The 16,816-nt window shown below is 47.2% G+C and overlaps 1 protein-coding gene across 1 annotated transcript in view; it reads left to right on the top strand.

Annotated features, from left to right (window-relative positions):
* LOC138246698 (serine protease 1-like) overlaps nt 1-16,816 on the top strand; it is a 47,792-nt gene that overhangs the window by 21,473 nt on the left and 9,503 nt on the right. Inside the window, exons 3-4 of the mRNA XM_069201469.1 lie at nt 12,277-12,536; nt 16,208-16,338. Of these exons, the coding sequence (XP_069057570.1) occupies nt 12,277-12,536; nt 16,208-16,338 (391 nt within the window). The remainder of the gene's footprint in view (nt 1-12,276; nt 12,537-16,207; nt 16,339-16,816) is intronic.

Below are 16,816 nucleotides of genomic sequence, written 5' to 3'. Positions count from 1 at the left end.
TGACTATTTTATTGGGTGTTTTTATTAAAGTACATGAGACAGGTATGCCTGTCTTGAAAGCCCTTCCCTTCTACCACCTGCCGGAAAGGCAATCCCCACCCACCAGGGGCGGCCACTGCCTAGAACTAGTCTCTTCGGATCATGGTTGGACTCCGGGCCTCACATCATTCTCCCCTTTGATGATGCTGCAGGTTCTCTCTGTCGTGTAGACCCAGAGCCCGAGGTCTAGCTGAGCAATGCACTTCTCTGATCACATCGGTTGAGTGCTTCAAGTGGACCCCGCTGTCTTTTGACTCTGGGCGACTCTCCTTTTAGTTGACAGCAGTCCCAAGTACCAAAGGCTCCGGGGCCATCGTTCTGAGGATGGTGGCTGGTGTGGTACCCCACAGTCCCAGTGCTGTTTGATTCGCAGCTAATCATTACACGTTTCCCTTTGCAGAGTGCAATGGGTGGGTTTCTGCTAATAGGATCCTTTGAATAGTGGATGCTCAGTCAGTGCCTATGTCCCCTCTTTCAAAATAGGATATACTGCCAGTAACATGGAACAATTGTACCTATTTCCTGACACCATTTCCAGCAGGTGGCAGGCTGCAGTCTATCATCACTCAGGCGGGGGTGCAGTGCCACATATAGAGAATTTTGTAGAGGGATTTTTGTGCTTGTGCATGATGGAAAAGTGATTTGTCCGAGTAAAGATGTCATCTCATTGTTGATGGGATAGGGAGACTTTGACGGGCTCATTTACAAGACTTTGGAGCAGGACAGCACCGCAAGGCTTCTTGCTGCATTGCCCTACAGCGCTTTCCTGTCCTCTCCCATGCACTGGCGCACAATGGGCTGCTGTGTGCCAACATGAGCACCCTTGCACCATGGTGATAGGGTGTCTGTATTGTAGGAATTATTATTTTTGTGCAGGAAAGGGCAGATTCCTGCACAAAAACAATCAATGGAGCACACATAAAGAAAAACAAGAGAAATAAAGTTATTTCTCCTCTTTGCATCCCCCCTGGGAGGCGCAGGCTTCTGACGCATCCCCAGGTTCAGGAAACCTTGTAAATCGGGGAACACATCAAAATCCATGGATGTTGCATGGGAACACCCCCTGAGTGGAAGGACCCCCGGTGCAGGGTAAGGCAACTCAGCAACGTGCACGTTGCCTTCCTCCTTAACTACAAGGCCATGAAAAGCCACGCAGAGCGGCTCTGTGTGGCCTTGTAGATACGGGCCTGCAGCCTGCACTGCGGGTGCGTCACTGAACGTCACCAGCGCTGGACTGGGAACCCAAAGAAGAACTGTCAACTTTGTTGGAACACCTCCCCCCCCGGAAAGGGGGTGTACGGGGCAAGTGTGAACCACTGCTACTTTTGTTACTGGAGGCCGATATTGCAGCATCACTGCAAAACCAGCCCCCAGTAACAAAACCGGCCCCCACAGCTGCAAACCGGCCCCCACTCTTCCAGCCCCTGGGGGGAACACCCGATTCCTGCTACGGCCAGTCCAGCCCTGAGAGTGATGCACCAGCAGCGCAGTCGCTTGTAAGTATGCCCCGGGGTTCTTTCCCCCACGGTGGTGGTGTACGAGGCTCGATCGAGGTGGCTTAGTACAGAGCACTGCAGAGATTTTGGAGAGTGAGGCCCTCATTACAAGTCTGTTGGAATGAGGTGCGATATTTACTATAAGTAGTAAGTACCATTACCCTAGGGTGAGTGTTATGAAATGGGATGCATTATATGGTGTAGTTCTGTGACCGCACCGTGTAATACACTTACCAACCCCTTTAGGACCAGCTCAACCCTGGGTAGCTGCGGCTCTGAGCAGCAACACTCACACAAAGGAACACGTGTAAAGCCTTTAAACCAGCACCGAAACACGTGAAGAAGAAATTGAAACACCACTCAAAAAATTCAACATCAGTTTAGAAGGATATAGGGCCAGATGTAGCAAAATAGCAAACTGCGACTTGCAATGTGCTATGCAGTACGGTGTCCCTGACACCGTCTGCGAGTCGCAATGGGGTCGCAAAGACCCACCTCATTAATATTAATGAGGTGGGTCGCAGTTTGCGACCCCATTGCGAGTCTGGGCACTCACAGGGATGGTGGCCTGCTGGAGACAGCACACCACCATGTCCGTGACTGCTTTTTAATAAAGCAGTGTTTTATTTTTCTATCTGCAGCCCGTTGTCCTTAAAGGAAAATGAGCTGCACTTAGAAAAAACCCCGAAACCTTTAGTTTCGGTATTTTCAGTAACTGCGATTTCATTTGCGACCGCTTTCGCAGTCGCAAATTAAATTGAATAGCATTGCGAGTCGCAAATAGGAAGGGAACACCCCTTCCTATTTGCGAGTCGGAAATGCATTTTGCGAGTCGGATCCGACTCGCAAAATGCATTTCTGCATAGCAGAGAGGCTTTTGCGCCTCGCAAATGGCGTTTTTCGCCATTTGCGAGGCGCAAACCCTTTGCTACATCTGGCCCATAGTGTGTTTTAATGTATTTTTAGAAACCAAGACAGAAATCCAGTGGAGGGTTCAGGAGATATAGATTTTATAGGTAAAGTAAATATGCACTTTCTACTCAACAGCAAATTCAATGAATTTGACACTTAGGAACGTTCTGAGAAGAATCTTTGGTTAGTTGTATTGCAGTCAGTTAGAGTTACTTCAGCGACAAACTCCAACGGGGAGCCAATGAGGGGGGTCAGCAAGATCCTCAGACAGTCACCTCTGCAAGTGAAGAAGTCTTCAGTTCCAGACACCCTTATGCTTTGCTGTAGGTTCCCATGGAAGAGGTCCTGATGCAAGCGATACAGGAAGCTGAGGATACTCAAGGATGCTGCAGATGCGATGCAGCTGATGGGGGGTCTTCCTGGGGCTGCTCCTCGGTCCATGAAAGGGGTGAGGTGTTCCTGCCTCAAGGTTGACTCAAAGTTCTCCTGGGACAAGTCCAGTCCCTAGTGGCCTATCAGGCGCCCCGTTTGTCAGTCCCAGTCGAATCCTTCCCTGAGTGATAACTCATCTTCTGTGCGACCAACCTGCATTCCAACGACTCTCCCAGGTCCAGCAGACGTAGGTGCAATGTGAGCATCGGGTCCTGGCCTGTGGTGCTGCACAGCGGCGGTTGGTGGCGGTGTGAAAATTTGGGCTACCAGCTTGCTTTCTCAGCTGATGTGGCCCTGTGCTGCAAACAGGAATTCAGCCAGATCCTTGGGGTCTCTAGCTTCAGCTGGGTTCTGGAGATGACTTCTTCTCGAGCAGGACACAGCAAGCACAGCCCCTCACATTGGCTAGCCACCAGGCTCAGGAGGTATCACCCATGCTGCTGCAGCCTCTCTTTGACGGTTCCACAATGCAGTCCTTCTTCCAGTCCAGGCAAGATCTGAGCTCTGGGTGCCAGGGGTGCCCTATTTATTTTCAGAAAATGCCCTCGCAGTAGGATGTGCTTGGTAGCCAATGGTAGCCCCCCTCCTGATTATGAGCTCCTGTGAGGTGTGGCATGTGTCTATCACAAGATGAACCATTCTGCCCACTTGCCCCAAATATGGCACAACCTGTCTCTCGGCGTCCAGAGCCCCCAGCACGACACAGAGGTATCGCTACCAAAGGGGCTACATGACCCTAAAAAACGTTTTGTCAGCTGATTTCCCCTTCCCAGTCTTTATTGCCAGCCTGTCCACCAGGACAATAGAGCAGCCCCTCTCCAAAGTGTTACCCATTTGCACTTCAAAGGCGGCTTCTTCTTTGAAGTCCCCCTTTTGGGTTAACACCCATGTGGCTTCCTGCAGGAGATATAACATCTGTGTGGCTTCCTGCAGGAGAGAGATAACACCCATGTGACTTCCTGCAGGAGAGAGGTAACACTGTGTGGCTTCCTGCAGGAGAGAGATAACACCTGTGTGGCTTCCTGCAGGAGGGAGGTAACACCCATGTGACTTCCTGCAGGAGAGAGGTAACACCGTGTGGCTTCATGCAGGAGAGAGATAACACCTGTGTGGCTTCCTGCAGGAGAGAGGTGACACCCATGTGGCTTCCTGCAGGAGAGAGGTGACACCCGTGTGGCTTCCTGCAGGAGAGAGGTAACACTGTGTTGCTTCCTGCAGGAGCAGTGACACCTGTGCTGCTCCCTGCAGGAGAAAGGTGACACCGGAGTGGCTTCCTGCAGGAGAGAGGTGACACCGGTGTGGCCTCTGTTGTCCCTATTGTCTTCTTTCTGAGGAGTCGTTAGGACAGGAGGGCAGAAAGTTGTCTTGGGGTTCCTTGCATAACTGTTACGGACAGGGGAGATTAAAGGCAACAAAGCGTCAACTTGTAAAAGTTGCACACTGCCTCGTGTTACATTCATCTTTACTTGACAATCAAGGTGGAATTAATGTCATGACTTGTTTGGTGCTTGGACTATCAACTTTGGTCGCACCGTTCAGGAGTTAGCACAGCTGTGGGGTCTGCGTACAACCCGGACTCACCAATTGCTCAACATAGTCTTTCGACAGTAGAAATAACAATTACGTGTTTTACTGCAAGAACATGCAGAACACATGTTGTGCCCATGAAGTATGCTGCCCCCTGCTTTAGAGCTCGTGAGCCTGCTGTACGGGTGACTTACACATATTGCAGAGGGGAGCTGGGCTTTGCCAATGCTTTACATGTGAAAGTCAGGCTAGCACTTTATACTGCTCTTCGGGTCTGCAATGGCGGACTGGGCGGGTTGTTTTACCCGCGTTGCACCCGGGGCATAAGACACCATAGAGTGGCAGCGCTAATGTCACACGATGCAGAGAAAGCCTTTGACAGGGTAGACTGGGACATGATGGTTGTGACTTTACACAGAGCAGGGACTGGTGCCAGATGCAGGGGTTGGATCGACGCACTGTGCACCTCGTCCGAGGCCAGGGTATGCGTGACTGGCACGATAACCATTACGCGGAAATACCAAGGGGCAGAAGACGGGGCACCCAGTCTCCCAATGCTCTTCAATGCTCTTCATGCAGCAGTGAATTCACAGCCTCGGTTCCCACCTGACACGTTCAAGGTACCAGCCCTCGCAGATGACGCTCTGTTGTACCACACCCAGCCATCGCTGCAGGGGCCGAGCCTGCTATTATAAGACTATCGGGCTCGTGGAGGCCTCCCAGTTATTCTCCAGGAATCCCTTACTTACTTTAGGGCATGAGTTATAGTTACTTGGGATAACGTTAACTGGTGAATTTCAGTGGCTTTGTTAATTTAAAACAGTATGTTCAACTGGTATTTTCACCTAACTGTAACATCTGTATATATATACACACACACACATACACACATACATTCTATACATAATGTTCCTTAGCCTCTTCTCTCTGTCTCATGTGATGTTTTTGCTTAGATTGTTTTCACTGGTTAATGTGGTCCATCTCAGGTCTCTTCTTTGTCTCTGGTAACTCCTTTCTCCCTTTCTTCTTGCAGTCACATGCTGACCATTCAGAGTCCTCTCATCCCTTCTGCTCTCTCCTTCTTCAATCATTTCCTGATGTCTCCACCTCAGCCCCTGGCTCTTCCCGTATTCTTTTGTCACTTTTAACTGATGTTTCTGTTTCTTTCTATGCAATTCTTTATCTCTAATACAATCTCTTTCTCGGTTGATTATCACATCAATTCAGTCCCCTCCTCAGTCCCTTCTTCTCATGTCTATTCAGTACCTTTCTCAGTAGCTTCTTCGCACATCAGTTCAGTTCCTTCCTCAATTTCTTCTTTTCACATCTATTCAGACTTTTCTTCAATTCCATCTTCTCATGTCTCTTTAGTCTCTTTCTCAATCACTTTCCATGTCTGTTCAGTTACTTCCCCAATCCCTTCTTCTCCCATCTGTTCAGTACCTTTCTCCATTCCTTGTTACGTCTATTCGCCCCTTGCCCAGTCCCTTCTCTTCTAGTCTATTCAGCCCCTTTCTCAGTCCTTCTCCTCACATATGTTGAGTACCTTCCTCAGTCCGTTGTTTTCGCTTCTATTCAGTCTTTTCTTCAGTTCCATCTTTTCACGTCTGTTCAGTCCCTTTCTCAATTACTTTCCATGTCTGTTTCTGTAGGAGGCTGGCCTGGTGGGTGGCGGGTACTTAAGGTACTTACCACTTATACCAGGTCCAGGTATCCACTCTTAGTGTAGTATAGTCAGTGTCTAGCAGCCAGGCTCTCTAGAGGTAGCTGTGGATGAGCAGCCAAGGCTTATCTAGGAGACATGCAACGCTCCTGCAATACCACAGTACTCACACACTACTCACACACATGAAAGAAAACACTCAGTGTTACAAAAATAAAGGTACTTTATTAGGGTAACACAATGCCAAAAATGCCTAATATACTATACTCCCTTAGGAGGCAAGTAATACACAAGTTATATACACTAGGTGTCAGAAAAAGGCATAAGAATAGTTAGAAAACAGTGCAAATAGTGTAAAACACAATAGAGAATAGTGAACCTAGGGGGAGCACAAACCATATGCTAAAAAAATGGAAACCAAGAGTGTTACCCCCACTCAGGTAAGAGGAGTGTGTAGAGGGTCCCTGGGGGTACCAGGAAAGCAAAAAGGTAAGTACCACAACACCCCCAGCAACCAGGAAAGCGGGAGTAAATTAGTAGAATTTCCCCAGAACACCCACTTAGAATAAAAGAAGAGAACTGCAAAACCATGAGAGGACTGTAAGAAACCAACAGTGGATTCCTGAAGAGGAAGACCTGTGGAAAGAGGGGACCAAGTCCAGGAGACACAGCAGAGTCCAAGCTGAAGGTGGCAGGAGTTGGTCGACGATGAGAAGGAGAGTCAGCACTGCAGCCCTGGAGTCGAAGTCGAGTTTGTGGAGGATGCAGGTGATGTCCCATACCGGAAGGAAGATTGCAGTTGAGTTTGCATGTCCAGATTCCATCAACAAGCCTTGGCACAGGCAAAACTCACGGTTGGTGGAAAGTTGTGCTTCCGGGGACCAGCAAGGCCCAGGAGGACTTTACCAAGAAGAGGGAGTGAGAGGGGGCCCTCAGCATCGCATAGAGCCCACAGAAGCACAGGCAGCACACACAGGAGTCCCACAGGACGGAGACACAGAAGTTGCAAAAGGAGCCCACGCAGCACCATGAAAAGGGATCCCACACCGCAGGAGAGTCACTCAAAGAGCTGTGCATCACAGGAAGAGGTGCTGGGGGCTGGAGCTACACGAAGACTGAGGACCCCTTGGAAGGAGTGCCAACAAGCCTTGGCAGCTGCAAAGGATGCAGAGCACAGGGGTACTGTCCTGTGTGGGAAGGGAAGGGCTTACCTCCACCCAAGTTGCACAGCTTGTAGAGAAGGCCGTCTGGACCACGTCCGACTACCACCTGTGTTGCAGGATCCACGCAGCTCTGCAGGAGAGGGGACCCACGCAGCCGGTCGACGATGCTGCTGGTGCTTACAGATGCAGGGGAGTGACTCATTCACTCCAAGGGAGATTCCTTCTTCTTTCCTGTGCAGACTGGTTGTCCTCAGAGGATGCACGGCCAGGGAAATGTTGCAGAAGCTGGAAGGAGCCAGAGAAACAATGTTGCAGGTGAAGTCTTCTTCTTTGTTGCAGTTTGCCGGGTCCTGGAGAGTCCAGATGCAGTTTCTTTGGTCAGAAGTCGTAGTAAGGGATGCAGAGGAATCCTGCTGGGATCTTGCAAGCCGGATCTGAGGAACCACCCAAAGGAGAGACCCTCAATAGCACTGAAAGGGGGATTGGTCATCTAGCTGGGTGACCACCTATCAGGGGAGGGCTCATGTCACCTGCTGGTACTTGCCACTCAGATACTCCCAGGGTTCCCTGCCAACATTGGATTGAAGATGGCAGAACCCAGGGACCCACTGGAGGAGCTCTGGGAACCACCCCTGGGGTGGTGATGGACAGGGGAGTCGTAACTCCCCTTTCCTTTGTCCAGTTTCATGCTAGAGCAGGGATGGGGGGACCCTGAAGCAGTGTAGACTGGATAATGCAAGGAGGGCACCATCTGTGCCCCTCAAAGCATTTACAGAGGCCTGGGGAGGCCACCCCTCCCAAGCCATGTAACAACTATTTCCAAAGGGAGAGGGTGCAACACCCCTCTCCTAAAGGAATTCCTTTGTTCTGCCTTCCTGGGCTTGAGCTGTTCAAGCAACGGGAGGGAAGAAACCTGTCTTTGAGGTGGCTGCAGATGGGGCTGCCTGGAAAACCTCAGAAGGCTGTAGGAGCATTGCTAGGGGTCCTCTAAGAAGCCACCAGAGTGCATGGAATCATACGACCAATACTTGCAAAAATATTGGGGTATGATTCCAACATGTTTGATACTAAACATGCCTAGGTTCGGAGTTACCATTATGTAGCTGGTCATAGGTAGTGATCTATGTTCAGTACAGCCGTAAAATGATGTCCACACACTCACAAAGTCCAGCAAAGTGGGTCTGGAGTTTGTGGGGGTACCTCTACTAGTGCAGGGGTGCCCTCACACACAGGTACTTGCACCCTTCCCTCTGGGCTGAGAGGGCCTACCATAAGGGGTGACTTATAGTGACCTATAGTAAAAACAGGTGCATGCCCCCGTTTCACACAGACTGGAATGGCAGTCCTGCAGAACCCTTTGCATAGGCTCCCTATGGGTGGCAGAATAACTGCTGCAGCCCATAGGGATCCCCTGGAACCCCAATGCCCTGGGTACCTGGGTACCATATACTAGGGACTTATATGGGGACACCAGTATGCCAATTGTGGGATGAAATACAGAGTTTTGGGAGAGAGAGCATAGTCACTGAGGTCCTAGTCGTGCTCAGAGGATGCACGACTGGGGAAATGTTGAAGAACCTGGAAGGAGCCGGAGAAGCAATGGTGGTAATATGGCAGACAGGATCTCCGTCGCATTTGTGACAGAGTAACCCCATCCTCCAGACTCTAAATCAGGCCTTTAAATCCCTTATCACATATGCCCAGTTCATTCCTCAGGACATTTTGTCTATCTAAGTATACAGTTACTTTCCTACTTATTGTGTATTCCAGTTTTCATCACTTGATTCTTATGCATGTTCAGTTCTTTCCTCAGTCACGCAGACAGCTGCTCGGTCTGTGCCCCCTCCAGGTCTTACTTGTGCTTGCTTCCTGATTAGTCCCTTCTTCAGTCTGTTCTCACATCTATTCAGTCACCTTCCTTACTTCCTTTTTCTCATGTGATCAGTGTTTTCTCATTTCCTTCTTGGTGTCTTATCCAGTCTCATCAGTGGAACATGAAAGTTCCTACTTATTGAGAAGTAAAGTTTTGATTTTATCAAGAAAACAAAGGTGAAGAGTTTGCATAACCTTTTTCACTTTTGATACTCAGCTGCCAATAACAAGTGAAGTCACATGACATAACATAAACTACAATTGCCATGAACCAGCCAGGAAATGACAAAACATTAATAGTCCACCAATGATGGCCCTCTTCAACCCTTCAGAATCTCCTTCTTCCGCCTCTTTCTTCGGGTAACGCACTTTCGTCCATCATCCACTTCATCTATTCCTCCTTGTACTCTGTGCCTGTGTCATAAACAAAGTAAATACAGCCCGTTCCTCTCACCTAAGAACAACTTAATACCTTTCTCTAGCACCACAAGATAAAGGAATGTGTAATGATCCCTAAACTAATACATCAAAGAAATCCTTTAATACATGACTTACTCCCAGCGCCACTCCCCTCTGGGCGGGGAAAAAATCATCAGACTGAATAATTTCAGGTTAGGATCATCACCTCTGTGTCCTTAAGAGAATTGAAACTTTCCTTCGCTATAGTCAGGGAACTTTATATCCTATGTCAGGATTGGATGTGGGGATTATGCATGTTCAAAGGTTTCTATCCAGATGTGTAGCTACTCTGATAGATGACTTAAAGCAAAACTTCTTAACAGTTCCTTCAGCCAATCAGTCAACTGCGTTCATAATGTCCTCTTATCTACCCCACAAGGAGCACACTATGACCCCCATTGCTGCGTGTACTCCAAAGTCTTACCTATCACGTAATGGAACGTGACGATACTGCCTTGTAGGGTTTCTTGAAGGCAATCAACACTTGATACACTTTTGCTGGTCCAGACCTGCGTTATGTCTTCGTAGGCTTTGATACACATAATCACACAGGGTTTGGGATTTTCCAGAAAGCCAAATAGGAAACTGACCTAGTATTGGTCTTGGTCCTTCTTGCAATCATAAAAGTCACTCCCTCTGGAGTAAATATTCTGCCCATGGTGTTCAGAACCCTAACTCCTGAAACCTGAGATCAGACACAAAAGCTTTTTAATCTTCACTGATAACTCTTGTGGACAGACATTCAGTATCCTACGAATAAATACAAATTCTGAGTTCTAAATTAACATCCCATAACCATGAATACCTCTGGGGTGTTGACAGCCTCAATCCTCTCATAAATTTTCAAATCCTATGGGTGTTCTTCCACTAAAACATCATTCACTGAGAAGTGATTGGCCGAAATAGCCGATCTAAAAGTATTAGTTATTCTGTAGGTGAAACATACTCCAGCCAATTACAATGGGAGAGTTTCAATCCATGAACTACTTCTGTCTCACTGCATCCAGGTCCCTTTTCTAGAACCCAACAAAACCATCTTTCCCGTGCTGAGTGGTAGCTCTTCGTGGTTTGGCCCACCTAGCCTCACTGGATGAGGTAACGCTCTGACTCTGAAAGGCCAGGGGCTGACACGCCCCCCTCTAATCTTCTCTGCAATCAATCTCAGACAAACTAATACTAGAGGAATCCCCTGATGATCGAGTCATATCAAATGAAATCTCGCTAGAGCTACTGAAAAATCATGTAAAAGTTGGAGCATCACGAGGATGCTAGCTATCTCCAACTCGGAGTCACCAGAATCAGAATAGCTTGTTGCTGCTTCATCCGAGCTGACACTCGGGCGATCCCTACCAATGGACAAAAAGTATATCCCCATGCTCCCACCCAGTTGTGCTTGAATGCATCTGCTGCTTTGTCTCCAGGAGCCATGGGCCAACTGAACTTTTATCAAAGTTGATAGCTGAGCCTGGAGACAAAGAGGTAATTCCTGCATGAACCCTACTTTTCCACTAGTGACACAAATACTCTATCATCTAGCATGTGAAGTAATCAATGGAGCCATGAAAGAACCTGAAGTTCCAGTCTCTATCACTCTGTGGCGATCAGGAATGTATTCCATCAATAGTATCTTGTTTAGCGAAACCATGAGTGTGATCCTCCAGGATCTGTTTCAATTTGGTGAGGACCCCTCACCAACGTTCCCCCAGTCTTAGAAGAGAAAAGGTGACCCTTTGACTTTATCATGGTGAGAGGTCCCACACATTTTCATGTCATGATCCCAAGGAATGGCCTATTTTTTGGGGGGGTCTTGTGTGAACTTCACTAAAAACAGTGACATTTTAGTACTGATCACTGGTATCGGGGTCATCCCTTCCAGAGCTGGTTTAGGGCACTCAGCTCTCAGGCATGCTCAGATTTTGTTATCCAATGGCTGCAAGATTTTACCGGCTATGTAAAGTGCTACCTTGTCAGTGCGGGACACTCAGAGGGTCTCTGATGGTATAAATAGGGCAGTTCAAACATATCAGACACATCCTGTCCCCCCATTATCACATTCTGAGGGGCAGGTAAAGGGCTCCAGAGCCTGTTCTCCTCTGCATTGTGAACGGTTGAGTAACCATCATGCTCCCTGTCCAAACCTTCCCAAAGGATGCCTGTCCATGGGATAAAAGCACTGCGTAATTTGAGCCAGTGATCAATGTTTGGGTCCTCTGCCACTCCGGGCACCTTTTTTTCTCATCAGATTTTGACCCAGAACAAAAGAGTGAACAAACACATTGAGGAAAGAAGAAGGAAGAGACAGATGTACAAAATGTGACAAAGAAAGTAGGAGCTTGCAAGAGTGAGATAAAGGGGCAGAGAGTGCCTGGTAGTGGATAGAGGCCTGAACTGGAATCAAGACTACACAGCTGTGGTATTCGCTGGCCGCAGGCTTCTGAGTGAGACTTTAGGCCCCTGCATGTATTCTTTTACATATTAAGCACTACCAAACTGTTGCGCAATGCTCCTTAAGCATATACATTCGAGAACTTCAATAAATCTTTTCTCAGTTACTTCTCCAAAGTTCTCACTTTGAGTTGCAATCCTTCCCTCAGTTGTCCATTGCCTGTTGTCTGCTTCAGCCCATGCATCAGTCCCTTTTCTCTGTCTATCCCACTCTGCTTCCACAGTCTGCCTGACACCTTTCTTAGTCCCTTCTCTCTTTCTCCTACAGCCCATATGCCATGATGATCATCCTTGGGGACCATAATCTGAACATTTTCGAAGGTCAAGAGAAGATGATGAAGATTGATCGCATTGTATGGCACCCCAGCTACGACTATCAGACCCTGGACCATGACATCATGCTGATCAAACTCTTCCACCCGGTGCCCCTGGATGAGGCCGTGCAGCCCGTCCCACTGCCTACTGGATGTCCAGCGGTGGGCGACATGTGTGTGGTCTCTGGATGGGGCAACACCCGCAGCGACACCGGTCAGTGACAGATACATGACATGACACAAACCTATCTATGACACCCTTTCTCCACCAGTGTTGGTTTGAATACTTGCCCTGCCACAGCCTCATCTGGATGTTCTGTGTTTTATGGAGGTTTGGCACAGATTAACCGGATGGCACATTTTCTCTTCAATACTAGTCAGCAGCATTTAGGGTCATCCCGGATCCTTTCGGTTAACCAGTTAGTGCTTTGGCAAGGGTGCTGTTCACACTGGTCCTCCAGTTCACCGTATGTTAGTACACTATTGCACTGGGTAGCAGTACCCAGAGTGAGGTAAGGTTCCCCGGAGGAAATGGGTCTATAGCAACAGTGACACTCAGAGCATTTATTGATGTGTGGGTGCTGTGGGACAGAGGGCATTGGTGCATGGTGGAGGTCCTTGGTGGCATAGATAGCCGAGACAGTTGGTGTAGGGCAATGGTGGCCTTGATGGAATTGACTCCTGGTGTATGGCAGTGGTGGCATAGATAGCTTAGATTGCTGGTGTGGGGAAATGGTGCCAAGGATGATACTGGCACTCAATGCAGGGCATTGATTGCATAGATGGTGTAAATTACCAGTGTAAGGCACTGGTTGCATTCATGGCATCGGTCAGATTAGGACATTGGCGTTACTGACGGCATTGATGTTTGTTTTTGATGGGATTTACATAGTGGGTGATGTAACGAGCAGATAGAGTGTAGTGCGTGAGGTGGGATGTATGTTTTCAAACCTTGCTTGGGCAGCTGTGGTAATCCTGAGTCCCTGCCAGTTTTGTATTAGGATGCTTAATACAACCAGTCAATCAAACAGGATTTATAAAGTGCAGCTAGTCACCTGAGCAGGTATAAAACTTATTCTTACCAGAGCCTGTGGTGAGCTGCATCTTTTCATTGGTGATGATACTGGCAGGAGAGTAACTCTGTGCGCAGTTTTTAATGTCAGTTCTGGATTTTTCAAAAGGATCTTCAAAAAGTGGATGTCACCTGCAAAGTTTTCCCAGGAGTCCATTGGCACAGAAGCACCTTGCTTGCAGGTGATATTTCTATTGCCAGGAAGCGTTCATATAGTTTCTGTTTTCTGGCAATGGCTGCTGTCAAAGGTTGACGCTCTGGCCGTTAACTGTTGCTATTTTGCATTTACTGTGTTGTTGCTCTCTGCAGTGCTACTTCTATTGCCTACAGATATTTATGTAAGCCACGGCCTGAAGTTAAAGCGCTCTACGTCAACTGCTGCCATGCTAGTTGTGGGTCCTCTTGTTGTATTTGTTCTTCAGCATCGTCAGCGCATTGGATATTCACACAGAGATTATGCACACACCTTTCATGTCATTGTTTTGAATGTGTTTAAACTCCACAGTGATAAGCACAGTACAGGACAGGAGGATTCTCAAACATTTACCTTGTCAACTTGTTGTGTACAATGGTGACATTGAAGATGAGTATGCATCAGATATAAAATTGTTGGATGTTAGATTAAAACCTCACAAGAATGTAATCTTCAAAAGGCACACGTTTTATAGGCATCACCAACTGCCTGACAAATCCACTTAAAGTTTGTGGATGCTCTAAGGGGGTTAGCTTCTACTTGTGAGTATAAGAATTTTAAGGAGGAATTAATAAATGGCCATATTGTTGAGCATACCAACAATAGTAAAAACAGAAGACTTTGTTGACTGTACCTAATTTCACGTTAGACAAAACAGTACAAGTTGCTTCTGGAATTGAGAGTAAAGCACCTTTTTTATCCAAAATGCCTTTTTCTTTGCAAAGATCACCTTCTCAGAATATAGTGGCAAACACTAAGAGCAAAAAAAAAGTTGGAAGTTTGCAAGTCTAAGAATCTCAAATGTTATAGATGTGGGAGTAACAATCATTTGGGAAAATTCTAAAGCATGTCCTGCAACTGACAAAGTTTGCATGAAATCTAAAAAAAGGGACACTTTGACAAAGTATGCAACTCTAGTAACAGTCAAAAACCTAAGCTTGTCAGTGCATTCTGTGAAAGTAACATGGTACAGGAAGTTATGATTCCAGTGACGAGAGTATAGTTTTGTGCATGGATATGGTATTCCCTGAAGTTGAGAGTAGGGATGACCATGTGTTGCGTTCCTTTAAGACAACCGTGTTGCCTGGTGAGTATTGGTGATGTTTCTGTGGACGCCATGGCTAATTTGGGATACCTTTTACTTTAATTGAAACTAATGATTGGAAATAATTCAAAAACATCAACTTGAGAAATGTGAATGTTTAATTGGTTGCTTATGGGGAAAACCCATTGAGGTTTTGGGTAACTTTGATGCCAAGGCAGCTTTCAAAGGTAATAGGACACCAGCCACTGTATGTGTGGCAGCATATGGGTCATCATTATTGGGATGGTTGGAACAAAGGAATCCTGGCATAATGTTAGATCCCAACAATCCTGAACAAATATTCCTTAAGAAAGAATGTATGTGTGTATGGTAATTGTCGACATCGGAATGGGAGATGAGATTTCCCAAAGTGTTCATTGATATCATAGGAAAGTTGAAGGGTTTTAAACACAGAATACAACTCAAAGGGGGATCCATAACCTATAGTACATTAGCTCAGGAGGGTTCCTCTAAATGTTAACCTGGATTTACTCACGGAATTGGACAAGTTTTGTGCTTAAGGAATCATTGAACTCATTGAGATTTACAAATGGTTGTCTCCTCTTGTGCTTGCCCAGAAGGCTAATGGTAGCTTACGGATATGTGTAGATCTCAAAGTGTATTACAGAGTTGTTGACCAGGATAAAAGGGGCAACCTTTTTTGTACTTTGGATATGACGTCAGCATGTCACCATACTGTGATGAATGAGGAGTTCTGTCATTTGACATCAATTTGTTACTCCTGAAGCAGTGTTCTCTGATAAAAGAAAGCAGTGGCATTAATGCTCAGTGTAGAGCAGTAGTGCCAATAATACTCAATGTAGGGCAGCAGTGGCATTGATGCTCGGTGTAGAGTACCAATGCCATTAATGCTTAGTGTAGAGCATCACTGGATGTAGGGTGGTGGTGTCAGTAAAGTTTGAGCTACAGTATCGGTGCCACTTATGCTCAGTCTAGGACAGTCTAGCATCAGTGCTTCGTCTAGGGCTACGGTGGCATTAATGTGCAATGTAGGGCAGCAGTGCCATAAATGCTCAGCCTGGGGCAGCAGTGGCATTAATGCTTGGTGAAGAGCATCAATGCTATTAATACTCTCAAATTAAACAACAGCTTCTGTCCCTTGATAGGCTGCTGTTCTCTCTCAAAGACTAAGCTCATCATGGACAGTTTGTCGGGTCAACCCCTGCAGCACCTCGAGGCCCCAGCCCTGCCCAGCACTCCAGAGTCAAAGATGGGTGTCCCAATGTGGACACATGCTATTTGCCTTCAAGTTTCACAGAGAATACACTCCCTTCTTGCAGTCTGAAGAGAGCCCCCCAAAGAAGGGACCCGGATGCCCCAAACCATGCAACCATATAGGTAGTAAGAAAGGGGCAGACAGAATGTATGCCTATTTTTGGCCTATAAATGACTCCTTTGGTGAAGATTAGGGCCCAGGTTTGTTTAATCTTATGTTGTTTGCAGTCATGCTTCTTGACCCCTTCTGGTTATCTCTTTCCTATTGTGTAATGTCTTTCTGTGTGTTGTTGTGTGTAGTAATGAACCCGGACCGGCTGCAATGTGTGGACGTGCCCATCCTGAGTCACGAAGACTGTGAGAAGTCTTACCTTCTGACCAGCACCATGGTGTGTGCCGGCTACTTCGAGGGAGGCAAGGATGCCTGTCAGGTAATTGTGTAGGAGGCACCATCCCACCCAAGGACCGGTTCAAACTCCACGTAGGCCCAACACTGACTGAACCTCGACTGAACTCACATCCAATGACAGCAAATCTACAGTGGGTCTGATGCTACACCGCAAACCTTACAGATGTCCATACTTCATGTAGGCCCAACACTAGAGGCTATAATCAACTGAGCTTCCACCCAACGGCAGTAGGTCCACAGTGGATCTGATGCTTCCCCACACACCTTACAGATGGGCCCACATAGCATCAGATGCCCTGCATGCCCAGTCCACTCCTCTCTCCCTCTCATACCCGCCCTCCTTGCTCTCATTCCACCTCCTTCTTCACTCCACATCTCGTCCTCGCCCCATGCACAATTTGCTTCACTTTGCACTTTTCTTTGAATGTCTTACATTCATTGAGTTTAATAGCCAATGCTGTAAGCCACCACCATTAGTAAGGGTTTATTTACAGAGGGAT

The sequence above is a fragment of the Pleurodeles waltl genome, chromosome 7, assembly GCF_031143425.1.
Source record: "Pleurodeles waltl isolate 20211129_DDA chromosome 7, aPleWal1.hap1.20221129, whole genome shotgun sequence".
Taxonomy (NCBI): domain Eukaryota; kingdom Metazoa; phylum Chordata; class Amphibia; order Caudata; family Salamandridae; genus Pleurodeles; species Pleurodeles waltl.
This window is presented reverse-complemented; position numbering and strand designations above follow the sequence as displayed.